At 50.9% G+C, this 26,599-nt stretch overlaps 1 protein-coding gene across 14 annotated transcripts in view; it reads right to left on the bottom strand.

Moving 5' to 3' along the window:
* Positions 1-26,599, bottom strand: part of MEGF11 (multiple EGF like domains 11) — a 415,557-nt gene that overhangs the window by 4,568 nt on the left and 384,390 nt on the right. The window contains exons 14-24 of one of the 14 annotated variants that reach the window (XM_057543619.1): positions 22,867-23,013; positions 22,359-22,493; positions 17,344-17,472; positions 16,027-16,155; positions 15,406-15,534; positions 14,708-14,836; positions 13,149-13,385; positions 11,500-11,618; positions 9,104-9,170; positions 8,494-8,595; positions 5,914-5,970 (exon numbers count right to left, since the gene is read on the bottom strand). In XM_057543619.1, coding sequence (XP_057399602.1) covers positions 5,914-5,970; positions 8,494-8,595; positions 9,104-9,170; positions 11,500-11,618; positions 13,149-13,385; positions 14,708-14,836; positions 15,406-15,534; positions 16,027-16,155; positions 17,344-17,472; positions 22,359-22,493; positions 22,867-23,013 — 1,380 coding nt within the window. Of the gene's footprint in view, positions 1-3,257; positions 3,516-5,568; positions 5,704-5,913; positions 5,971-8,493; positions 8,596-9,103; positions 9,171-11,499; positions 11,619-13,148; positions 13,386-14,707; positions 14,837-15,405; positions 15,535-16,026; positions 16,156-17,343; positions 17,473-22,358; positions 22,494-22,866; positions 23,014-26,599 lie in introns of those variants that run through there. The other 13 variants (XM_057543624.1, XM_057543625.1, XM_057543621.1 and 10 more) reach the window with 13 other exon arrangements.

The raw sequence follows: 26,599 nt of genomic DNA, 5'->3' as shown, positions 1-26,599 counted from the left end.
CTGGAGGAAGAAGGTTCTCTTTGTGACTGGGAGTCACAGTGAAACGGGAGCCCTTCCTTCAACCTCTATGCCATTTTCCCTTTTGGGGGAAGGTTACTGCCTCCTGTGGACTGTTTCAAATGAGGCAGAACTTGCCCAGAAAAAGCAGGAGACTCTCTCATCTGGCAGCTCTGGCCCTCATCCTTCTGTGAGGCTCTGCCAGCCAGGGGAATCTAGAAATAAGCACTGAGTTGCAGGGGCTTCGTAGTCAAGAGTGATCTAAGAAGTCGAAATTTCTGTAAGTGGTAGCAGATGGTGAAATTTCTCTAAATCTCAGCTCTAAATTTCTATAAGTGCTAGCAGATGGTAAAATTCTCGGATGATCTTTCGCTAGAACCACCACAATTTACATTTTGGGCTGCTATTTATCTATGCTTTCTGCCTCCAACTTGTGAAATTAATGAAAATGTAAAAAAGTGAAAGTGGTAGTGTAATTCAAGGGGTTACTGGATGTACCTTGGTCCGGTGAGAGCAGAGCGAGCGCTCCACGTGACTGAAGTAGTTGAGATGTGTGCCACCACAGGAGTCTCTTCTCCCACAGCAGGTAACTGGTTGGGAGGGGATTTACTTTTTTGTTAGTATAGGGTTATTTATGTTTGTTTTAGCAGGTAACATTTCCTCAATCTTGTACAAAACTACATTCACCCATTAGTTCCTTCAAGTGTAGGCAGAGCAGTAATTATTATTTCCCCTCCCCCTTTATTGCTTATGAGGAAATTGAGATTTGTATAGGCAAGTGACTTCCCCAGGGTCACCCTGCTCATCGGTATTAGAGCAAGCTCCAGAACCAGGCTCAGAGCACTTTGTATCACAGCTTAGCCCCCAGGCAGAGAGAGATGTGGGTCTTGGGTCCTGTCTTAGATTGTGGCCTCTCTCTACCCTAGAACCCTAGAGAGGAGGAGAAAACATTCTTGCTAGACAACGAGCAGTCCCAGCAGAGACTAAAGGGAGGCTGGATTGGCCCAGCTACTGGTGAGGCTCTCATAGGGGAACGGTGGCTCTGGGTCCTAGGCCATGACCTGCCCGAGTCACATGAAATTGCCTCTAGTGAATACTTTGTTTCTTAGTACAAGGGAGTGGGGTTAAGCTGGGAACCCCAGCTGGCCTGTTGGTCCCATTTTGGGTTCTCTAAATTTATCAGGCAAGTAGTAAGGCAGTATGACTCAGCTGCTCCTGTGGAAGCTGAGGACTACTAGTACTGCTTAAAGAAGGGCTGTCCCCTAACACCGCTCCCCTCCTCCACGCAGGCACATCATTTTTACCTGGATTGGCAGCTGACTCAGTTGCATATTTTCTAAAATTTGAGGACTAGTGTTAGCTTGCTTTATAGCACATGTAGCTGGTCTTCACTCACTCCAGTTAGATCATTGACACTTGTTACATCTGTGCAGGGGGCCAGGCAGGAAGGACTAGTATTACTACTTTAGAAATGAGGAAACTAAAGCTCATAAAGTTTGCCTAATGTTAGTAAGTAGTTAAGTTAGGACAACCCCTACCTGCTCTGATACCCAATCAAGGTGTTTTCCCCTCGTATTTTTACCCTGTACACATCCTATATCCTAAATGCAAACTATCTGCAACAGCTTCACCTTACCCTCAACAAGGAAAGCCTTTTTATCTATGGGGCCAAGTTCTGTTGAGAAAGGCCAAGCTCTTTTTGTGGACATCCCATGACTGATTGTTATGGCAGTGGGAGAGGCTTGAAGCTCTAGCTCAATGCCTAACAGAGCCTCAGCCAACCAGTAGTGGCCCTCTTACTTCCACCAGAAAAGTTGGCTGCTTTCAAGTTTGGGGAAATAAATTGTTTGCTCTGTAGCAGGGGATGCACCTACATGGATAAAAGAGATGGGGCTTGTGGGAATGGGGTGAGTCTCAGGGAGAAGATATATCATCCATAAAGGGGCCAGAGGTAAAGCCAAAGGGGATGGAGAAGAGTGTGTGTGTGCGTGTGTGTGTTTGGAGGTGGGTGGTGGTAGGAGGGTGTTGAATTATGGAATAAACTGGATTCTATTTCTGAGGAGGGAGGGGAAGGGCAAGGCCAGCTGGAAAACTATACTTCAGGAACCTACTCTTTTCTCCAGCTGAGTCATCCACCTGCCTGCTCTGAGGGAGGGCAGGGTAAGGGGATGAATAACCAGCTGCTCTAAGACACTTCCTCATCTTTTTATAGCCCCACCTCTATACCAGTCTTTGCACTTTGGGCATGTTGCAAAGAAAGGGGAAGCATCAACCGAGGCTACCCAAGCTCTGGGGAGTCACTCCTCTAAGGCCTGTAATTAGCATCAAGGCTTAAGATTTAGCCCTATAATGCCCTGGCATTTGTTCTCATATAGTTCCTACCTTCCCCAAATCACATACAGCCACATACTATGAGAGGCAGAAGGGGCCTCTGAAATGAGCTAATTGAAACATCTTCATTTTATAAAGGAAGCAACAAATCCAGAGAGGGGAAATGATTTTCCATTGCCTTCTTGTGAGTAGGATTTGAACTTATCCCAGCCTTCAGATTCACACTATCATCTACTTAAGGCCAATATTTCACTGTTGGGGAAAACCTAGGCACTGAACGTCCATCTCTTGTCTTCTCAGCCTACTACTACTATTAGAAGGCCACACTGCCTTTTCTCTTCCTGGGCCCTAAGTCCTCACCCTTCTCTTGATTGAGAGACAAGGACTGGGGAGAGGAAGAGGGGAGATCTCGGGGTCACAAGGAGAACCACACTGGCTAAAAAAAGTTTTCAGGATGTCAGTGGGCTCCTGACTACCTTGGAAGCCAAGGTTATTGCAAGGAGAGACCTGGAGGTTGGATTAGCAAGGAGCATACAGGTGGGGAAAGGGGCAGCAACAGTGGGATCCAGGATTTCAGGATCATTAAGGTGATGGGAGAGTAGTGGGGAGGATTTCTTCTATAGCACTTTGAAATGCCTGACAGATAAGTGTTGACATGAAGCAGTTTGTTGCAGAATAATTTTGCTGAGGGGAGCAGGGGAAGGAGAGATGGAAAGGTGTTTAGAGGTAAAATGGGGTTAGCACAGCGGTAATGAGTGATCTTACACAACCTCCAGGATGACAGTGAGTGGAGGTCTTTAGTAAGTAACAGGGGAAAGAGGGAGCATTGACTTAATTAGATGCTTAGAGCTGGAAAGGGCTTTAGAGATAGTGCTTGCACAACCCTGTCTTTTTTTTATATATATAAAATTTATTTATTTATGGCTGTGTGGGGTCTTTGCTGCGCGCGGGCTTTCTCTAGTTGTGGCGAGCGGGGGCTACTCTTCGTTGCGGTGCGCGGGCTTCTCATTGCGGCGGCTTCTCGTTGCGGAGCACGGGCTCTAGAGCGCACGCTCAGTAGTTGTGGCACACGGGCTTAGTTGCTCTGAGGCATGTGGGATCTTCCCGGACCAGGGATCGAACCCGTGCCCCCTGCATTGGCGAATTCTTATCCACTGTGCCACCAGGGGAGCCCCAACCCTGTCCTTCTAATAGAGGAAGAAACCAAGACTCAGAAAACAACACTGTGATCTGATCAGTGCCACACAGCAAGAACCAGGACTAGAACCCAAATTGTTTTTTGTTTTTTGTTTTAATTTTTTTTGGCTGCACCAAGCAGCTTGCAGGATCTTAGTTCTCCGACCAGGGATTGAACCCGGGCCCCAGCAGTAAAAGCGCCAAGTCCTAACCACTGGACCACCAGGGAATTCCCCTTAGAACCCAAATCTTTTAACTCCCAGGCCAGGGCTCTTTCCCACTGAGTTCAGAGAACACTAAGACTCTTAATCTTAACTCTCAGTGGTTATAATTTGGTTTGGGCCAGTAGTTTTAGGAAATGATTCCATTCCTGGTACAAACTAGTTTATTAAATGTTTATCTGGGGAGTTCAGCCAGTTGGTGGGGTTTATTCTGTGTTTTTGATAAGTATTTCTGTAAAGCTCTGAACTGTGATGTTCCATTTTCCTCTTGTTCTGGTGTGTTGGTCCCTAACACCTGTTGGTACGTTTGCCTACATAGCCATCTTTTCTCTCCAATTTAAAGGATGATTATAGCCAGAGTGGTGAAATGAAACCTGGCTGCTAGGTTCCAAGTCTCCCCTGCACTCAGACACTCAGATGTATGATCCCACAAACCAGGAATGAATGATGCCATGGCTGAGTCCTTAACTTTGTCCTTAACTTTGTTTTACATTTATGGCTGCGAGTAACTACTATAATCACAATGCACAGGACAGTAAAGTGCATAGGGAAGTTGTGTGCTCATTTATTGAGGTGTCTGGGCCTGTCTGAATTCATTCATGCTTGAGTCATGCATATTCTCAGAGCTGTAAAGGTCCTTAGAGATGTTTCTGTCCAATCCCCATTTCTCCTTGAGAAAGAAACTGAGGTCCCAGGTCACAGTGATAAAACAGTATAGTTTTGTTTTCTGTTGTTTAGCTTCATCTACTGTAATGGTGCTTCCTTTCATTTGGGTGGTTTAAGTCAAAACTAACAAAAAATTGCCAGAATCCCAAGGGCATAGTGGGTGACCTTCTGTCCTCAGATCGTTCTCTTGGGCTGTGCACGTCCTAACAACACGTGCTGGTGGAGACTTGTCCCTCCTGCTCTGCTGTTCAGAACACAGTTCTCACCACCACCCACCCCTAGCTCACCCCACTTCTTTTTTTTTTTTCCTCACCCCACTTTTAATAACCACCTCACCAAGGGCTGAAGACTACTAGCTCTCCTTGGTTAGGAAAGTGGTGTCTCAGGTGTACCTAAGGCTAAGTCTGAAAGACCAGAAGGGTAATCTGGGAAATCTGAGTCAGTCTAGACTAGGGGTTTTTAAGTGTTAGGTGATATGCTACATAAGGATACCCTGAGGCATTTGTCACAAAAGGTCCCACTCTAGATCTACGGCATCAGAATCTTGGGGAGTTGTGGGGTGAACATATGTATTTTTAACAAGCTTTCCAGGTGATTCTGGTACACAGCTAGGTTTAGGATATCCACTGGGATTGTTGCTGTAAGTCATGTCTCTTTCAGTTTGGCTGAGACTCTTAAATAGTCCTCAGAGACAAAAGGGCAACTCTATTACATTAGTGTAACCCTTTACAATATGCAGAAACACTTCTGATCTGTGTTTTTTATTAGATACTCAGGATAACCTTGTTAGATCATAGGACAAGCATACTTATCCCAACCTTGCAATTTGAGGAAACTGTGCCTTAGGGAGGTTGGTCATAGTTAATAAGTGACATAATTTCAAAGCCACCTGTTTCACACATTCTGTCATTTAAACCTAGGCCCTAAGCTTGGGGCAGGACCTGACCTTTCATATTTGGCTTCACCTGTATAGTTCCTAGAAGGATAATCCAACTTGCAGTTCCCATGTGTTAGGGATTAGTCCTGGCTTCCCTGTTCTCTGGGGCAGAGATCTCGTGAGAGTGGAGTGCCGTACAATATTAACACTAGGTATTATTTTCATTCCTTGTGCCCCAGAAAGCCAGCAGGTGCAGGGTGGCATTCCTTACCAGCGCAATGACAGGAGGCCTCTGGGGCAGGTAGATTGACTTTATTTCAGATTTTATAATCAATTTAACTTGTACTAATTGGTTGGATAATGACATTTTACGTTTCCGAAGACATTTAGTTGGCATCTATAAAAAACCCATAAGCGTTTCCTAAGCAGGTGCAACTGAAATCAAAAGATGAAATCATTATTATTATGATTGCTCCTCCTGGGCAGAGCTACCCAGCAGCCCCAGGTCCTGTGGTCTTTAACTTTTTTTGGGGGTGGGAGAAGAGATGTGCAGTTTGTCCCTGGTAGAACAACTGGCCATTTCAGATCTGCACTCTTTATCTTGCTAAGCCCTTTCTAATGGGACGTCAGGATTAGATACTGTACCTTTGAAGCCTTTGTCCATAATGTATGTGTTCTGACGTCTATCCATTCCACAAGCACCTGCATAAAAATAGTAAAAGGAAAGAAAAATATAGGGGTGAATGAGGTTTACCTAGACTGTATGAGGTTTTTTTTTTTTTCTTTTTTTTTTTTTCTTTCTCCTCTACCCAGAAAATAAATAGTTCTTTAGTGCTAGAAAATTATTCTGGGTTTAATCTACTCTAAATCATCTTGACCATACAGGTATTCTTTAAAAGCTCCTAAAGCATAAATGATGAGCTACAGCACCCCCTGGCATATTTAGCACTACTGCTCTTTAACCTTCACTCTGAGGGGAATGTCTTCCAGGAGGTGATCAAAGGCAGTTCTGATGCCACCTACAGTCACTGTAGGTGACGTTTCAGGCTCCAAAAGTATAGGATAAGGAATGAATCAGAACCAGTTCTTAGCTTGGGGGAAGGGTGTATGACATTCCCAGTCCCAGTTCTGTTGGACTTCTGGGTGGGGGTGAAGACTGTTTCTCACCTTGTAGCTCTGGTCTTCCCTCTCCCCTTCTGGATCCAAAGGTCGACTGAGGGGAGCCAGAGGGAGGTGAACAGGTAGCTGAGGTTCTTCATTGGTCGTCTCTACAGGATGTATAGTCCTTCCCTGACATGGTCAGCTGGCTTAGTCCCCCTCCCCCTGCCCCACTTTTTTTGGGTGGACCATTTGCACATAATTGAGAGTTGTATTTGAACAATACTACCAGTGTTTTTCAGTCCCAAGGATTTCTTTTTTCCCTTTTGGCTGTCACAGTTTATCCTAGGCTCCCACAATGCATGGTTCTGAGCCCCAGCCAGAGGCAGGAAGGACACAAAGCTTCAGGGACCAAGCTCAGGTTCTTTGCTACTGGTGATCCCAGAAAAGAAATTATGTGATACTTTAAATTTGGGACAGTGATGACTTGGGCTCACAGAGCCATTTTTTGTCAGCTTTTAACTGAGAATGCCATATCAGGCAAGGCATGCAGCAAGTGCTTACTAAAATACAGTTTGACTCCACTTGACTCTCCCCAGGTTTTGACACTGAAGACCAACCCATGGCTGTTTAGATACCTCCCCATACCTCTTCCATATAGAGGTCCCTAGTTGAAATTGCAGGAGCCTACTCCTATCTCCCTTCCTTCCACACATTGCTGAGTAATAGAGCAGAATCAGGTCCAAGTTTTTCTCAAGTTTGCTCTTCTCCAAAGGGCCTATAGGTACTTGTGCCCTTCAGAAGCATGACTGTAACAGTCTGTATCCCTGGCATCAGTTCAGCACTTTATTCTAGACCAGGGCTTCTTTTGCCCTCCCTGAGGGAGGGAGGCTAGGCTAGGCTGTTAACTTTTTCCCCTTTTAGAGAACAGGAAACAGGCTCAAAGAAGGGCAGTGACTTGTCTGAGATCACACCGACAAGTGAGAAGTTGAGTTCCACCTAGAGCCCAGATGTTCTCAAGTATTCTCTCCCATTGGCCACCAGCCTGCCTCAGTGTAAGCGAAAAAATGACAGTGTGTGGTGCGTCTGGCTACAGTGGTTGAAGGGAGAAATCTGGGCTGAGCCCAGAGGATGCTCCCAAAGGGAAAGAGGTGCAGGGTGGTGGTAGTGTGTGTGTCGGGGGGGTTGTATTTGGTGGGGTTATTGAATGTCCTGAGCACTGCTTAAGGGGCTCACAGCCAGGAGCACAGCCTCCTGGGTATAAGCCCAGGGTATTTGAAGCCCATGCCTACTTAACAGGTAGATGGATTTAGAACCTTTGCTCTTCTTACGGCTACTGGCCTCAGAGACCTTCAGGGGTTGGTAGAGTTGCATTTCACTTGAGCTCTAGAAACCAGCTAGAGCCTGAATTCAGGCCCACGTTGTCAAGTGTGCCGTCTAGGGCAGGAATACTTTGTAGGGAGGCCAAATTCTCTGTTCATTCATTGCACCTACTTCTGTAACTCCTACCTCACATCCTCCCATACATAGCAGGACTGATTTTCCAAGTCTCTTTTTTGCATCTTTCCCAAGCTACCAGGTTTGAGCCTAATATATGAGCACAGAGGATGTTGGTTGACACATCCTGCCTCAACCTCTCTAGATCCCTACTGGACCACCCTACCCTATGATCTGGGAGAGCTAGTCTGGGGTCTCTCTCTGAGGGACATTGGGCTTTTTGGCCAGAGAGCCAACTCGCCATCATTCACATCCACGGGCCCAAAAAATCCCAGAGATGTCACCATCTCCACGTCATTTCTCAGTGGTTTTGGGTTGTATTCTGTGCTCTGCAGGGAGTGCGGTTATGTTGTGTTCCCTTCACCTAATACTAGTTGCAGTTTGTCCATATCCACTGACATGATAGGAGGAGAAGGGGTGACTGGGGGGGATCCAGACAGGCTTCCTTCTTCAGATAAGGAATTGGGCTTGTAGATTAATTATGTCAGAGGGAAGGGGCTCAGCAGGGAGAGTTCTGGGACCATGGGGTAAGTTAAAGGATAGGAATGGGGGTTAGGGTAGGTGCTGGGTCTGGTCTGGTATGACAGCCTCAGGGGTCCAGGGGATAGAGGGTAGGGCTGGGAGTCTAACCTGGTGAGTGTAGCTCAGCGGGGCGGCTGAGGTGTCTAAGTTCAATGTAGAAGTCCTCGGGCGGGTACCTGGCCTCCAGGGCACTGATCTGGAAATGGGAGTCTAGTGAGAGGAATGACAGGGAGGAGCCATTATTCCCAGGGCCCTGGTATGGCAGGGGTTGGGGGATGAGGGTCAGGTTGGAAGGAATTAGGGCTTCCATGTGTAGCATCCAAAGGCGCTAGCGCCAGCAGGGCCAGAGGGATTTGCTAGAGCTGAGGCCACTGGCCTTGCTACCCCTCACTCCCCACCCCTCACCCGCACCCCCATAGGAACTGGTGTCTGCCAGGGCAGTGGGGCAGAGGGAAGAAGCCCTTGAAAGGGGCACCTTGGTAGGGCCTGGCTCAGGCAGGGGTCCCTTTCCCAGATGGTGAGTGCATCTTTTGCTTCCAACCTGAATCCCCACATCTGGGCCCTAGCTTTCTCCCTTGTGGTCCCTGGGGGAAACCATGCTTAAGATTTATCTACTAACTAACTCTCCCAGGGAGCTGGGATGGGCCCCTGTCAATATGGGAGAAGGAGAAGAGGGTAGGATGTGATGGCAGGGGACCAGACTCAAACCACTACTGACCTAACACGTTCACATAGCTGTAGGGGGTCCAGCCTGCCATGTCTCTGTCAAGGGACTTGTTACTGAGCTGTTTGTAAAGTAGGAGAGCGAGTTACTATCTAGTGCCCTTGAGATGCCCCTGCCCAGCCTTTGCTTTTGCCCACCCTCGTGCACCCACCCCTGTGATGACCCTGACCCACCTAGGTGCTAGGTCATTGAGGGAAAGGGACAGGTAGGTGTTCTATGACAGGCCACCATGGTGTGGCTGAGGCCCGTAGGAGCAGAACATATACCCCCATCTAAGCAGTCTGGCTGAAGTTGTAGGGCTCTTGGGCCCCTGGGACAAAGGGGAGCAAAGGGCAGGGCCTCTTGAGAGCCAAGAACTGGCCTGAGCCAAGCTGGCCCTGACAGGGAAAGCAGGTCAGCTGGGTGGGGCTGAGCTGCAGGAGAAAGGGGTGTTGGCAGCGTCTTGGCTGCAACACGAGGCCATCTCCAGCACGGAGCGGGGTGCTGAGGCTGCCTGCAACATCACTGTCACCTCTGCCGCCTGACCTGGGCTGAGTGTGAGAATCTTCCTTTCATGTGACCAAGAACGCTTCAGGGTAGGTTGTCCTTATGGCGCAAGCCTTCCTCTTCCTGCATTCTCACAGCTGCCCTTCATATGAGGCAAGGATGGTGGTTCTCATTTCACAGTTGGGGACCTGAGTCCTGCTTGTGGGCCCCGTTCATGGTCACACACATAGCCAGTGACAGAGCTGGGTCTACAACTCAGGTCTCAGCTCCCAGACCCATGTCCTTTCCATGTCATCACAGCTGCCTGTCCTTGCTAAAAATTTGCCAGGCTGAGGGGTCCCTGACCACACAGAACTACTTTGGGCCCCTGGGGTGAAATGAGCCAGAGGGTCACCAAGTGGGCTACTCTGTAGTAACTCCACCCCCTCACTGAGTGACAGAGGGTGGCTGGTGCTTCCCTGTCAGCATGAGACCAAGAATGACATGGCCACAAGGGACTTTGTCTCTCATCCCTGGCGTCCTTTGCCTCTAACCTGTTGTAGCCTTGATAATGTGGCTCTAGTTAATCAAGGACCTCCTACTGGGAAGCTCCTGGATTCCTTTCCCTTGGCTCCTCAGATAAGCATAAAGCTGTGCAGCTGGGTGTGGGGCTGACGGCCACAGACTTTGCATACGGACCTCAAGGTACCCCTGCTTGCAGCACTCCCATTCTATTGGAAAACTGAGGCTGAGAGCCCCTGAAGAGTGGCCTTTGGGTGCTGGCTTGACAGGGGTGGCTCTTGGGGCTATACGGGGTCTATGTCATTGTTGCTAGGGGGTTCAGGGTGCATTGCTACCAGGGCTGTGGCAGCAGCCATGGTCCGTGGACTGGCGGACATTTTCTGTGGGGCAGATGGGGAGAAAGGATCCCTAGAGCTCTAAGGCACAGACCCGGAGGATGAAAACTGTGCTCCTGGCCATGCTCCTGGCCCAGGGTGGGGGGTTGCCACCCAGCCCCCCCATGGTCCTGCCTGAGCGTGTGTGTGTGTGTATGTGTGTGTGCACACGCGCGCAGGTATGCAGCATGAGCCCGTTGACCTTGTGGTCCTTGGGGCTGTTCGTCATTTCTGAACCTCTCATCTGCCCACTATGGGTCCTGGCACACCAGGGGGTGCTCACTACACGTGTGTGCTGAGACATCCTTGCCCAAGGGCCTGTGATCGTAAGAGGACGTCTTGCCATCAGCCAGTGTTATGCTGGGAGCTGTGAGGAAAGGCCCTGTCCAGGGTGTACACACCTGACCTTGAAGGCCTGCAGGACTCACTGTTAATGGGAACACTTGGCTGTGGCTGATGTTTGGGTTCCATGTCCCTTGTGATGGTTCTCATCGTGACAGTGGTTGTGGGTGTGTACTGATAACATGTAGTATGTCCAGATACAAGGATATAAGGTGGTACCTAAGTAATAGTTAGTCTATAATGTGCTGGTTGCACACATGGTGCTGGTAACATACTGCGGTGATTCATGCTGTAGTGTTTTGATTATATGTGTTAACATGAGGCAAAAGTGGTTACATGGTTATGTGTGACAAGGCTACACATGATTACGTGATGATCACATGACTTGGTACCCACTGGTTACGCACAGGGTATGGGGGTGTATGTTATATTGAGTGATGCTGTGAGTTGGTTACATGTGATGTGTTCTGGTTACATGGCACTTGTTGGCTCCATATAACCTGGTGGCTTCCTGTTACATGCTTCACAGAGTGTTTACATGGGATCACAGGGCAATATTTATTGTATTGGCAGTTGGTTCCACACAGACCCTGGGCGGGGTGGTGGTGGTGCAGTTTCTTCCCAGGCAGAGGTGAGGGCTCAATGCAAAGACAGTGGATGGGGGCTGGGGAGTTAGGGGCCCGGTACCTTGGTGGGGCTGTTCCTGTCCAGAGTGCTGGCCTGGCTGGTGTTAGGCCCCCCGCACGCCAGTGCGTGGTAGCTGGAATTGGAAAAGCACTGGGCATGGCTGCTACTTTGAGACAAATCTGGGAAGAGAACAAGTTGCCACATGCCATCATATCCCTGCCCCTGGCATGAGACACCCCTAAACTAATGCTTGGGCTGGGCCGCCTTGAAAGTACTCTGCAAAGAGAGACAGTCAAGTCCCCCAGCCCCCACGCTTCCTGGCATCTACTACTCCCCTAGAAATGTGTAGAGCCTGATTTGCCCCTTTCCTTGCGGTGGCCCTCCTCGCAGCGTGCAGGATGCAGGTTAGGCTTGCCAGTGTGGAGGGTGGCACCAGCACGAGAAGCGTTAACTTGACAGTCTCAGATATCCCTGAGTCACTACGTAGGGCTGTGCTGACCCTCCCCTGCCTCCCCCAGGGTCAGATCCCAGTAGTGAGGCTGTAAAGAGAACCCCACTTCTCCTGACCTTAGCCTTGCCCTCCAGCAGATTCCAGTGGAATGGCATGGGAAAACCTAGCCAACCTTGCTTACTATAGTCATAGAAGAAAGTCCCCAAATCTTCCCTGTGAGCTTTGGGATTTCATCAGGGGATATCTACTTTGGCTGAAACCCAGGGCAGCATGTAGGCCAGGAACTTCCTCAAGGTAGGGTCTGCACCTGGGCCGCTTCTGTCTATCCTGCAGCGCCTAGCACGGAGCTGGGCAAATAGGAGGCAATGGAATTAGCAGGAATGACATGTCAGCAGGCTGGCGTGATCTTGATTTTCTAAGTAAGTCCAAGGTCCAGGAGGCTGCAGGTCAGCCAGGGGCTATGGAGCCAGCTGGAGAGAGCTGTCATCCTTGTGCTTACCCTGACAGGCCGGCCCTCCTGTGGCTCAGGGCCGTGGGCAATTTTAGAGCATTTTGACCTCTTCTGTTTAATGAAATATGAAGCAAAAAGCTGCTCTTATTTCTAAGGCAGCAGTCCAGACTCCCAGATAGAATGCCTGCTGGAGTTGTTACCCCATTTGTGAACAGACTGGGTTCCAGCAGGCCTGACTCGAGGGACATTGCCCAGACTTTCAGACTTCCCCACATCAGGCACCGTCCCCTTCCACTGTGTAAATAGGGCCCTCCTAACTCTGGGAACTGGGAGGGAGGGGTGCTCTGAGGCCTTCACCAAGGAAACAAAAATGGGACAGGGCTTGGACATTGGGCCACATGGCTGGTTTCCTGAGGTGGCACAGGCTGGGGAGAGGTTCCCCTGGAGCATTTAGGAAATTTACTGCTTAGTGTGGGTGCTCCTGTGGCTAAAGCCTGGTGAGGAGGATGGGAAGCTCTGGGGAAATGGAAGAAGGCTCCTAACCGTAGCTGTTCAGAGTGGGCACCCTGGAAATGACACCCCCTGGGAACCCCATCTACCTGTCCCAAGTAAGTGCCTGCTCCTCACCTCCAGCATCTCTGCAGGGGAGTCTGAGCATCCAGCGCCAGCAGACAGCTCCGCAGGCACGACCACCCACCTTCAGCGATAAACCCCAGTGTCCCCAAGAATACCGCGTGGCTCCTCTTGGGTCTTGTGTGTGTGTATGGGTGGGGGGCAGGAGGGAGCTGCTGGGGGCATAGCCCTTACCTGAGAGGGAGTAGTCAGTGCTGGTCATCCTCATGGCAGGTGTGTAGGAGACGCGGGGAGCCAGGTCTCGGCCCTTCTCTTTCTGCCGCCGCCGGTGCCAGGCGAACAGGCCCAGCAGCACCACAATGAGGAACAACAGGAGGACGATGCCTGTGACAGCACCCACCGAGTGCCGCTCTGCACCCAGTGCTGGGCTGATCTTGGTGTAGGGATTCAGCTCCTCCATCATGAGGGCAGCTGCGGGCAGAGGGAGGGGCTGAGCCTGGGGCAGGCCTGCTTGCTCTTCAGGTCTCCTCAGCCTGGGGCCTAGACTCCTAATGTTAGGAGACCCGGGTGCTGGTCTTGGCCCTGTTCTTCAGTCCCTTCAACTTCACGTGTCTGTCTTCAACTGTCTACAAAGGGTGGAGTCCCAGGGTCGTGACAAGGAGCAAATGTGATCATAGGTGGGAACCAAAATAATGGATGTTTATTGAGTGTTTTACTCTGTTCTAAAAATGAGTTACAGATATTAACTCATTTGATCTTCCCAGCAGCCCTATAAAAGCTGTTTATAAGTCCTATAAGAAATAAAGACTAATTATTTCCCTTTCACAGATGAAGAAACTGAGTCACCAAAAGGTTAGGTAATTTGCCCAAGATCACACAACCAGTAACTGGTAGAGTGGGTTTCTCAGGAGTCAGGAAAAACTGGACTCAGCCCCCTCCCTGTCTACCAACTGTGTGACTCAGAATCCTCAGTTTGCTCATTTGTAACACGGGGACAGTAATCCCACTGTGAGCACTAATGAGAGACTGACAAGGAAAGCTGTGAGTGCTGTACCAGTGTGCCCAGGATTGCTGCTCCTAAAACCCCTCTTGATGATACATGTGTGGGCTGTCCCTCATCCCCCGTCAGAATGCAGTGGAAATGTCTTTTGGCCCCTTTTCTGGACTGTGGATGCTTGGGTGCCCATTCTCATCCCTGTCTCCTACAGCCAACAGCAAAAACCGTTTATCGAGTGCTCACTTGAGGTGCCAGGCACCGTGCTGAGTCCTTTGCTCACATTATCTTAACTTGGTCCTCACAACAGCACTATGGGGTCTTGTCTGACTATAGACCTGGAGCCAAGCTTGAGCCCCTTTGGGCTCCTTGGCTCTCAGCAGAACCTTGTGTCTTTCCGCATGTGGAGTAACAGGCCCGGCAAAAGGAAATGACCGGCCCAAGGACACCTAGCAGGTAATGGCAGAACCAGAATGCGGCAGATCTTCCAACTCGGTCTGCTGACCCTTCCACAGCACTGGCTTGCCGTCATCCTTCTTGGCTCACAGAACTTGCCAAGGATGAGCAGAGGGAAGTGGTGCCTGAGAGGCTGCCTGCTCCCTCCGCCTCTCCAGTGCCTGGAGCCTCCCCCTCCTCAGCACCCCCATTCCACTCCCACTCTCCTCCCGATGTGACTAAAAGGAAGTCACAGAGTGTCCTTATAAAATTCAGTCATTCCCACTGGATACTCCCTAGAGCCCGCCCCGTGGGGCCCTTTCCACAGCCCCCTTCCCCGGGGACTCTGCCATCTGTGTATTACCTTGATCACACCTGATCCCTTTGAATCCAGAGCTGCAATAACAGGTGCCCGTGACATGGTCACAGGTGGCATTGTTCATGCACTCACATAGCTGCTGACACCCATAGCCGAAGGTTCCTGGGGCACATCCTGTGTAGCACGAAGAAGAATTGGGAGTCGACCGTGAGGTGCGCCCACTCTCCACCCCTCCCATCCCATATGTGGGCAGCTGTGAGGATTAGTTCTGCCTCACGGAGTGAAGCCCCTTTCTCTGTAGCTCCTGATGTGCTTTGGTTTGCTACTTGGGGCTAGACAGAACACCTATAACCCTGAGTGGGGGGACACCCACCCCTACCTCCTCCTCACCTGGTCCATATTTACACAGTATCTTCCGTGTGTCAGGCCCTGAGCTGGGTGCCACGGGGGCTTCAAAGATCAATCAAACAAGATCTGCCTCCCTCTACTCTCTCACTAAGCTCCTCCCCCAACAAAGGCTCTGCTCTGCCTCCACATGCCCCATCCCCACCCCCACCGAAGGAAGAAACTCTTCAGAAGCCAATGTAGGCCCAACCTTCAGGTTTTCTCCTTGGGAGTTGCTCCAAAAGTCAAGGGAGCAGGCGGTGCAGGGCCCTGATGGGTGGCCCTCAAAGGGGGAGGCTTCCCCTGCAGGAGGCTGAGGCCTGGCATTGACAGCAGGGTCAGGGGTCGGGACAGCTTACTCTGCTCACAGTGTCGCCCGGTGAAGCCCGTGCGGCAGGTACACTTGCCGCTGATGTGGTCACAGCTGGCACCATTCTGGCACTGGCACACGTGCCCGCAGTCCTTCCCATAAAACGCTGCTGGGCAGCCTGAAGAGAAACGGGGTGGGGGCAACGGCTGAGGTGCAGCTGGGACCAAACCTGTCTCCTGCCCCGTCTTTCTCTGAGCATGGAGTGAGGACTAGCGAGACCCTGCACGCTCCACGCTCGGAACCCTCACGCTGAAGAGGCAGGGAGTCCTTTGGACAAGGGTACCTTGGAACCAGAGGCCAGGCTGATGCCTCTTTGCTGTGCAACCACAGGCTGCTCCTCCCCACGCTGGGCCCCCCGTCCAGGGAGGGTCTGGTCTTGGTGATTGCTGGGGTACCCGATAGCCCTGACCTTCCAGGACTTTGGGCGCATCAACCCCCTGAGTCCGGCCAGGCTCTTCAACCCCAGCGGTGGGTGGCAGGGGTGGAAAGCTCCCAGCCCTGGGGCCTGCCTCCTCCCTCCCTCCACTGCAGGTCCGGACGATGCCCACGGCAGCCAGCAGGCCGCAGCATGGGATTCCAAATAGCTGGGAGGCTGGGAGGCGGGGCTTACGCTGCGTGCAGAAGAGTCCGGTCCAACCAGGGGTGCAGTGGCAGGCCCCATCCTCGGCGCTACAGCTCGCCCCGTTGTGGCAGCTGCATGTGTGGAAGCAGGCGGGGCCCCAGAACCCAGATGGGCAAGCTGGGCGTGGGTGGGATGCAGAGGGTGAGGGCCAGGCAGAGAGGGGCAGACGGGGAGGGAGGGGGAGGGAGGGAGAGGGAGGGAGAGGAAGGGGGAGTGCATGTCAGCCAAGACGCCAGGATGCCCCCGGGTGGCATTTCCTGGCTTTCACAGGGCTTAACCACTGTTCCCAGAATTCCTCCACTCATCTCTTGACCCAGTCACCCAGGATTCCCATTAAGCCTGGATTCTCTGCCCACTCTCCCAGTTCTGAGGGCTTCTGAACTTTCCCTCTTAGGGGAATGACTGTGATTTGGAGTGTGTGGTAAACTGTAAACACTGCGGTTTACGGTGTGAATACTGTGTGTACTAACTTCCCCATGAGGATGGGGGGGGGGGGGACTTTCCCAGGGTAGGGACTTCTTTATTCTCAGGGAGCTAATGAGCTCCCGGAGGATGGCACGGGTGTCTCCTCCATCAGAATGGAAATGTCTTCAGGCCAGTTTGTTTGTTTTGGCCACTGCCTGCCCGGCATGCAGGATCTTAGTTCCCTGACCAGGGATCAAACCCTTGCCCCCTGCGGTGGAAGTGCAGCATCTTAACCACTGGACCACCAGGGAAGTCCTGGGCCAGGGCATCTTAACTGGGACCGTCCTAGGGGTACTGGCTGGGTCTCACCCATCAGCCAAGGACTACCACGGGGCAGAGGCTGAGTCTCTGCCTTTAGATTGGGGGTCCCTGTTACCTCTGTATCAGATTGGGTTCACCTTATATGAACAGCCCCTACAATGCTCTGCCCAGGCCTATGATGCCCAGGACATCAGTCACATGAGCCACCCAGAGGACACCCTTGCGAGGCAACTGCCCAGGCCTCCCCTCACTTCCCTACTCCCTCTTCCCCCGCATCCAAACTTAGGGGCTACTCCTTGCTCAGGTGCTAGGAGTATTAATACTCAGCGTCCATAGTATTAATGATACTACCAATAATGCCCATATCTTTAATACTAGCAGTTAATAATGCCAGTGATCAATCCTAGTAATTCATCACGTTAGCTATAGAGACTATATGGGACTCAGGTGGACATTCCTATCTGCAGGAGATTTCAGCCCTGAGAGGTAGAAGCACCAGGGGCAGAGAGGTTCTGGGCAGGGAGTGGGTGTTGCTGGGCCTGACCGCGGTCGGGGGCATTCCCAGGGGCAGCAGCTTACCCTGTGAGCAGTCCTTGCCAATCCACCCAGGGAAGCATTGGCAGGAGCCATCGATGGGGCTGCAGGTCCCGTTGTTGGCACAGGAGCAGAGCTGGGCACAGTCCTGCCCAAAGTGCCCTCCAGCACACACTGTGGGCACAGGACAGCCTGGCACCCACCCTCCCACTTGTACTCCTCAGACAACCACCTACAGCTGCACCCCCAGAAGTTCCCAGGCCACAGCCATGGCCACCCTGGGGTCACGGATCTGGGTGGGAACTGCCCACCTCAGCACCCCCATCACCCTTCTCCATTCCCACATCAACGAGTTCCCCCTCTTGTGTCTGCAGCTGCCTTCTTCGGGAGCCTCTATTAATGATTCCCTCTGACAGGAACGAACTGAGGCCCATAGGGGTAGAATCACTTGACTTAGGTCTCACAGACAGAAGCAGTGTGGCTGGGAATCCCACCTCCGCACTCAGTCCAGTGGTCCCTGCACTGCCCCGCAGGCTTCTGCTTTCCATTACCACACCTGTGTCAGCATCACTGATCTCACAACTGCGAGGGCAGAGAATGTTTATAGCTGGAAGGAGAGGGACAAATGCAGGGTGGCAGGTCTGTCTGCAGTTAGACGGCTGGAGGACCGGCCCCGAACGTCTATCCCTGTCCCCCTGTTTCCTCTGTCTCTCCAAATCCAACCTATTCCTTGAGCCTCAGTTCAGCCTCCTCCCCAGGAGAGCCCTCCTGGGTCCACAAGGTGCTCTCTTCCACTGAGCTCCCATGGTATTTCCACCTTGAGTCCTTTGTAGGATTATTGATCCCAGCCCCTCCTGGAGGAGTCATTCCTTGGCTCCTGGAGGAAGGGCTGGTTTCCTCAACAAAGCTGCAAGCTCCTTGAGGACTAGATATGAGTGTTCACTGAGCACCTCCCTCTCAATTCCCTCTCAATTCATCCTCCACCTGCTTGCTACAGCCTGAGCTCTCTAAAGCACAGCTCTCTTCATGGCACTCCTATGCCCTGCTCAAACATCCTCAGTGGCACCCTAGTGCCCCAGAGTAAAACCTAGATCCTAGAGATCAGCACTTAAACATACCTCATCACCCAGACATTGGACCACACACCACTTTCCAAATAACACCCCATGCCTTTCCTCCTCTGTGCTTTCACTCCAGCTGTTCCCTCCCAGAATTTCCCTGACCCTCAAGCCCAGCTGTGGAAATCCTACCCTGCCTACAAGACACATCTTAAGTGCCGCCTCCCCGATGATCCCTCTGTAGTAGACAGCTAGTCCTTCAATATCAATTCTCTTCTTCCTTAAGTAGAGTTTTAACTGGGCTTATGGCCACCTGCACAGCGGGGTATGGCCACGTGACTACATTCTGACCAATGGTAAGTGGAAATGTGTGTCTTTATTTGCCCATTCATCCTTCCTGTTGAAGAATAATGTGGATTATGGATGAGAATTGTGGGTAAGATAGCTGGAGCTCAAGCAGCTACCTTTCCTCAGAGGTGGAAGCCATGTGCTGAGGATGGCAGAACAACAAGATAGAAGGAGCCTGGGTCCCTGACATCTATGTAAGCTACCCTACCACTCCCTAGTGGCCTACTTCTGGATCTTTGCTTTTCTTTCTTTTTATCTTTTTTGTTTTCTTTTTTGTAAATGTGTGAGGGAAACAAAGCTTGTCATCTTCAAGTCAGTTATTTTGGGTTTTTATGTTACTTATAGCTGAACTTAATCCTAACAGATTCACACCTCTTCTCTGTTCTGGGAGGCTGTGTCCCTGTTTGAGCTTCTAGGACCCTCTATTAGTTTCTTCCCTGGTCTTCTGTTACTGTGGCTTGTGAGCCGTTTCAGGCCAGGCCTGGGTTCCACCCGTGTCTGTACACCCACAATGCCTGGAAAAATAACAGGTGCTCAAGGCACGATGGCTGAATATGCGGAAATAAACTGCTGCCCCCTCTCCCCCCACCCCCGCCCCCAAGTTCTGCTGGGAAAGGCTGAGCTCAGAATTTTCCCCTCTGGACTGCAGGCTTTGTGAGGGCAGGGAACTTGGCTCTCTTGTTCTTTGTTGTGTCCAAGTGCCCAGCACAGTACATGACATACAACAAACACTCAGGAACTATTCCCCAAATGGCCAAAACCGGCCCCAGGAGCAGTGACGTTCCAGTGGGTTCTGCTGGAATCAGTGACCCCTGCCCCTTCGAGCTCCTCTCAGTTTGACATGCTCCCCTCAAAGCCCGGTTCCAGCTGGCCCTACACCCTCCAAGATGGCCTCCTTGCATCCCTGTTATGGGAGAGGAAGTCCTTGAATCCCTGAGGCCCTCATTTGGCTGAGCCACACAGAGCATCAGGGGAAGGTGTTGATTCTCAAAGAAAAGCAACTTCCCCAGGCCCACATCTCTCGAACTTTGGGCTGGTACCCCTCCCTTAGGCCACTGCGTCATAGTGCCAGCCCTTCCCCGACTGGATGGTGGGCACCTGGATCTGTGGCCACTCTGTGCCTCTCCTGGACATGATTAGCAGTTGGGACAAACAATACCAGGCTCTCCAGCCCAAAGCCTTGGGTTTGGGTGCTAGTTTTATTTATGTATTCAACAAACACTTCTATGGCACTTTTATGTACCACTGTTCAGAATGCTTCACAAATATTAGTTCAATTAACCTTGTAATACTCTCATTATTGCATATTTTCATTATTACTAACTCTACAGATGAGGAAACTGAGGGACTGAGGGGTTAAGTAACTTGCCCAAGGTCACACAGCCAGGAAGGTCTGCCACTCACTGGCTAAGTACCTCTGAGCAAACCACATCACCCCTCTCAGTCTCCGTTTCCTCATCTTTGAAATGGGACTGATAACCCTCACCCACTGGCCTTGGGCTATAGTTAATGGTTATGGGCACGCTGGTTGATTTGGGCCCTGTGCTCTTCCCTAGCAAAAACCTTAGCTCCTTCCAGGGCAGGTCCACTGCCAGGAGGATGACATACATCTCACCTGTTTGCAGCTCAGCCTCCAGCTTTGGCTTCCTGAAAAGCAGGTCACCCAGCATGCTCTTTCCTGCCTCTGGGAGGTACATGATGTGGGGAACCCATCCCCTAGTCCTGGCCCTCTGTGGGGAGCTGGGTGCCAGAGATGCTCCACTGACACCCACCCTAAAACCAACTCTGAGCTTCTCTAACAAGACAGTCTTATATTTGAAGTCTTTCTCACATACGCAAGGCTGACAAATTCACCCACAGAGCTGCTAATGTGATCAGTCTAGTACATTAATTGGTTGACTTCTTAGCTGAATCAAGAGTGAGGCAAAGAGAGGGGTGGTGGAGAGAAGGGGGGGGCTGGTGAAAAGAAAACATCTGGTTGTATTTAATCTATGTTTAATGATTCTGCATAAGCAGTGTCTGTGATTTGTAACTCGCTGGAAAGCCAGTCATTAGAAAGCGTCAGTTCAATTTTTTACAAGGTTTGAGACTTAACCAGGGCAGTTGCCATTAATAGCAAACTCTATTAGATCTATGTGTGGAAAATACTCATTAGGCCAGCGGGCGATAAATCAGACATTGCAGGATGTGAGAGTTACTCCTCGGGCTGCTTAGGTCCTAATTTAGACCCGGCCTATCTGTATTGACGGCTGGGTCTCCGATGTTTAATAAGTAAACCTCGACATGTCAGGTTATGATTAAACTGTCCTAGGAGGACTGCAAGCAAATGAAACTGTCACGTATGTTTCCCTGGGGTCCAAACTTCTCACGACCTCAAAGCATCACAGAGTTAACTTTCCACTCATACATATTAATGGCCCACACGCTTAGAAAAATAGCCGAGCTCAGTGGTCATTATTCATCAAAAGAATCCAGTCCCCTGGGAGGCAGTGAGCTCTCAAAGGAAGTATTTAAGCAGAGGCCAGATGAGACTCTCACAGATGACCTTGAAGTTGCTTTTAGCTCTAAGTTTACCTTAGACTAAGATCCTTTCGCTCCTTACAGGTTAAAGTACAAATTCTGCAACCTTGTCTTCAAAACTTTCCAGGGGTCCCCAGACTACCTTCTCAGTCTCCTTTGCCATCCACAGCCCCTGCATCCTCCTGCCATTCCCTATGGCTGGATAGTCGCATATGCGCGCCTCTGTGCTTTGCCCAGGTTGGTTCCTCTACCCACAATGCCTTTCTTCCATCTCTGCCTTTTAGGCTAAGGCCCAGCTGAAGTCCTACACGGCACGGAGCCGTCCCCCAAATCCACCCTGCCTTGGCCTAACTAAGCCAGGGACGGCAATAAGCAACGGTGTGCAACGGAGCCAGCTTCTACCTTCACACTGGCTATTAAATATTCGGGAATTTCACGACCGGTGTTAAACCATTGGTACCTTAGAATCAGCCATGGTGGGAATAGCTACAACATGGAAATTTGCAAATGATACAGATTAGGGCTTTTCCCCCACAGAGAGCCAGTTTAGCAGCATATCAATTCGATAAGCTTTATCTCCCTTTTCAACTCCCGTTGAGTGGAAGAGTTGGCTGGAGTTGGTGCTGTGGATTCTGCAGCTGAGACAGGAAAGCGTGTGGTGAGGGATTAGTGTTGGCCTGAGTGTGAGGGGAGAAGGGCTGGGAAGTTGCCATCTCCAGCGAGGCCAGAACTGTCTCCTCTGAGCGCCCACAGCGTTCTCTGCCTTTCCCACTTGGCACTCAGCACAAGCCATTTGGGGTCACTTCATATGTGGACCTCATCTACGCTTGTTTCATTTTTTATCCGTTTAGACTGGGCTTTGGAGTCAGAATTTGTTTCTCAGCTCTGCCGCTTCTAGCTGTGAGACCATGGAGAAGTCATTTAACCTCACTGAGCCTGTTCCTTCAACTGCATAATGGCTTTGTCTCACACCCCGTGGTGTGTCCAATTCTTATCAAGGTAGCCCAAGCCCTGAAGAGCCAAGGCGCTGCCCCCACAGAGTGTGATGAGAATCCTGAACCTTCCTTCCCTGCTGCTTCCTTCCTGGGACTCCTCGTCTCGCTGGCCCACACACCTTCCCCCTGGAAACAGTACCTTGGTTGCAGAGGGTTCCGGAGAATCCGGGGAGGCACTCACAGATGCCGCTGGCGTGATGGCAGGGCCCGCTGCTGTGCACGCAGAGGGGGCACGGCTGGGCGCAGCTGTGGCCATAGAACCCAGGGGCGCAGACTGGGGGTGAAGGGGAGATGGTGGTCAGCAGCCCAAGGGGCCCCAGCCAGCCTGGCCACTTGTCCAGTCCCACAAAGCGATGAAGAGAGGCTTCTCAGAAGCGTGGGGAGAGTCGCGTCTGCCCCACACCTGGGAGGGCCCGTCCCTTCCTACAGAGAGGAGTTGTGGTCTGGTCCTGTTTCTACTGGGGAGCCAGGCTAGGCCCTGAACTTGGGGACAGAAAAGTCAGGGCCAGGAGAAAGGGGATTAGAGGGAGGGACTTGATGGGGACTGACTGTGTAAGCCCAGCCTCTCTCAGGCCAGTCCTAGTTCCAGCTGGGAAGGCTGGGGAGCATGAGCTGTCTGAGGTCTGCGGGGTAGGGCTCAGCCTTACTTCTCTGGCATAAGGGTCCTCGGAAGCCTGGGGCACACTCGCAGCTCCCATCCTCTGGGGAGCAGGAGCCGCCGTTCTCGCAGCTGCAGGACACGGAGCAGTTGGGGCCCCAGCGACCGGGTGGACACGTGCTGTCACAGTGGATGCCTGTGGGCCAGAGGCAGACTCGGGTCAGTGGTAAGGGGCGAGGGTGAAAGGAAGAATGGGGGGGTGTACTATGCAGTAAGAAGAGGTGGAGGCAAACACAGTACATCTGGGAATATGGAGGAAAAAAACAGAGATGCTTGGCTGGTCAGGGAGGGCTTCCAGGAAGAGGCGATGCCTGAACTGAGTCCTAAAGACCAAGGAGGAATTGACCAGATAAAGGAAACCCTATGTGCAAAGAGAAGGAGGCAGGAGAGAGAATCATGCCTTGAAAGATAAAACAGCATAGTGTGGTTGAACCATAAAGTACAAGATGGGATACGGCAAGAGATGAGATTGTGGAAATCAGAAGGGATCAGATCATGAAGGGCTTCCCTTGTCTTTGACATCTTAGCTGGAATCCAAGGTTAGTGCAGCAAGTGAGTGCCATTATGGGGGCTACATGAGCTGGGAGTGAGTTACATGCCCACCCACGTTAGCCTAGGAGCCACCGATCCTTGCTGGGCCCTAGCCAACCAGCCCCTGGGCAGTGGCTTAGAGAGTGGGTGGGTCCTTTTCAGATTCTTTTGACCACAGTCCTCAGTGCAATATGTATTTTATGTCAAATGTGCACACACATGTATAATAGAAACCAACATTTTGCAAATGACATTTACTGTCACTGTGATGCAATCTAGTGTTTTTTCTGCACTATGATGTATTCTATGTCCTTAAGAAAAAAAAAAGCTAGTTGTGACCCAAAAAATTGATTTAATGACCTTCAGTTTGACATACAGTGGCCTATGCGGGAAGGGATGGAATCTGTCAAAAAAGAAAGAGAAGCAAGGCCTACATGGTCTTTTTGAGCTGAGAGAAAGGAAATATGTGTTGGGGTGATTACAGCCTGAAGGCTGAGAAGAATTTTAAAAGGCCTGAGGCTGGACGCCCAGCTCTGGCATAGGGTCTCCTCCCAGGCAGAAAGGCTTCTATTCCGCCACGCGTAAGGTGAATGGACCGTAGGGACCCAGGAGACCAATTTGGCTTTGGAAGGTGAATATCAGAGGCTCAGAGAGGAGCAGAATTAGTTTAAAAAGCACGTCTGCCTTGTTATAAGGACAGGGAGCGTGAGAAAGAAAAAGAAAGAGGGAGGAAGACATTCAGGCTCAGTGAACAGAGCCGGCCCTAGCAGCAGCAGGAGAGCGGTGGGACCAGTTTAGAGGCAGGCTGGAATTGTACAAGCTTACCTGGGCGGGTGGGGAAAGGCGAGGGGGCAGAACAGAGGGAAAGGGTGGAGAGGGAGGGGATGCAACAGGTTTTACTCTCCTCCAGCACCTCAGTTTAGCCCATGCTCCCTCCCTGGGCCTCCCTCCCTGTGACAGCTCAATTCTGCAGCAGGGTGGAGGCTTCAGATGCCACTCTGCAGGAAATAGGCCTCTGAATGGAGGGAACGGGGTGCGGGGAATACAGTCTTTCCGCAGTGAGAATCTGGTGGTCACGTTTCCTCCTCAATGGAGGTCTCTCCCAGTGGAGTTTCGGGTGCACAAGAGGTGAAGCCCGGACAAGCAACACGGATGGACCGAAGGGGAGCCTGGGGCGGGGGAAACCACAAAGCTGTTTAAAACCAAAAGCCATGATCTGCCCCAAGGAATTCTTTGGCCTGTGGTTGCTGAAAACCACCTGTTCAGACTGCAGGCCGAGGGACCCTGCTGCTCTTGGGAGGCGCCCTGGACTATGGAGGAGCTCCACTGTCTGACGGGGGCCTCCAATTCCTCCTGTGCAGCAAGCACCCTTGGTTAGGCTGCCCAAGGCTCTTTCCCATAGTTGTAGGCTTTTCCCTAAAACTGTATGCAGATATTACTGTGATTAATAAAACACAATGCATGCAAAAGCACCCCTGAATTCATGGCAGCTTGTTGCTATCATGTTTTCCCCCAAATCAGTGGATGTTAAAAGTACAGCTCCTCTCATGTGTGGGATCCTCCAAATGTTTTCATGTCAAAAAGGTGTCCTCTTTTTTGGAGATTAAGAACCACAGGTGTAAGGTGATTATGCTCAGATTGCAGATGGCTGCAAGGGTCCACTGGGTTCTAGGATCTGCCAATTATTCTAGTCTAGGCCTGGTTCTGTGGGTGTGCGGCTCCTGTTTGAGGTTCTTGTATGTCCTAAGAGCCCCCTGGAACTCAAGACATTGGCGTCTAAGTGGAGAGAAGGGTCCAGGGTTTCCCCCTGCGTGGAAAGGCCAGTTTGCACTGGTGCGGTCAAAGGGCTTGACCTTGGCCTAAAGGGAGGCTCTCCAACTACAGCTTCTGAAGAGGAGTGGCATCATCAGTTACTTGCCTTCTCTAGGCCCTGTTTTCCCTATTGTTGAATGGGGATACTAATCCCCCTTAGGGGTCCCTCCCCTTCTTACCCTTAGGGAATCTCCCTGCTTTATCTTTCAGGGCCCCCTACACATCTACATTGGTGGGTAAAGCTAGGCTAAGAATCTATATATTGTGGCCTCTAGTTCATGTCACAAGGCTAGCAGCAATTCAGCAGCCCACATCCTTCAGAGACTCTTTTGGGTTTTTGGGTCTTCCTTCTCCAGGAAGTCTTCCTGAATGTCTGCCTAGGGATTCAAGCATCTATTTGATAGTGGCATACAACTTTGTCCCTACCTATCATTTGAATACTTCATATGTATGTGTCCTGTAAAGACAGGGACTATGGCTTCTTGACACTTCTGACTCTCTTTATCCAGGTGCTCCTAACGGGCAGGGAAATGATCTTGGTCATTTTTGCATCTCTAGTACCCAGGACCGTGTCTGGCACACAGTAGGTGCCCAGGGGCTATTGCTGTTGAATTTTGCCATTTACTGCTGGGCCTAGCCCAGTGCCGGGCACATGGTAGCTGCCAAATAAAGACTTGGTGATGGCTCGAGTCAATAAATGCTAGTTGAATGAATAAATGGTTCCCCTTTACAGTGCAATCCAGTGTCTCCCATCCTGTTGGCACTAATGTCCTGAGACCTTGGGCAGCTCCCTTTCCTCATCTGTAGCATAGGAGGTTGGAGCGGAACATCGTCAAGGTCTCCTTCACTTCAAGGGGAAAGGCCATATATGGTTATAGGCCAGCTTCTTTCAATTTATTTCAATAAACACTGAATAAGCACCTACTATGTGCAGGGCAAGGTGAATTAGATATCATGCCAGTCAAGAAGTGTGTGGCTAAGGGGGGCGAGGGGAGAAGACATGTACATGCTTAGAGCAAAGAAAAACAAGTGTTGAGCCTAGGCACAAGCAACATGCCAGGGGCTCGGTAGTCAGCAGTGGGTGGGGAGGGCTTGCCGAGCAGGAGGCTGGGGCCTTTACCCTGCGCCCTCACTGTCTTTCCTCGGTTTCCTTCTGCTTAACAAATCTCAGGACATCAATTGCTCCTTTGAAGTGATTTCAGGACCACGTTTGGGGAAATTAGTTTTAGAACAGCAGAGACCTTGCTGAAAGGTTGTCCATCAAAGACAGAATTTTTAAGCACCAGATGTCATTGAAATCTTATCGGTTCACTGGAAGTTAAGGCAATGAAAAATTAAAGTGGATTTCCATTTGGCTCCAGCTAAGAGTCTAGGGTGCC

Source organism: Balaenoptera acutorostrata, chromosome 3 (assembly GCF_949987535.1).
Source record: "Balaenoptera acutorostrata chromosome 3, mBalAcu1.1, whole genome shotgun sequence".
Classification (NCBI taxonomy): domain Eukaryota; kingdom Metazoa; phylum Chordata; class Mammalia; order Artiodactyla; family Balaenopteridae; genus Balaenoptera; species Balaenoptera acutorostrata.
The sequence above is the reverse complement of the archived record's forward strand: the minus strand, read 5'-3'. Positions and strand labels throughout refer to the sequence as shown.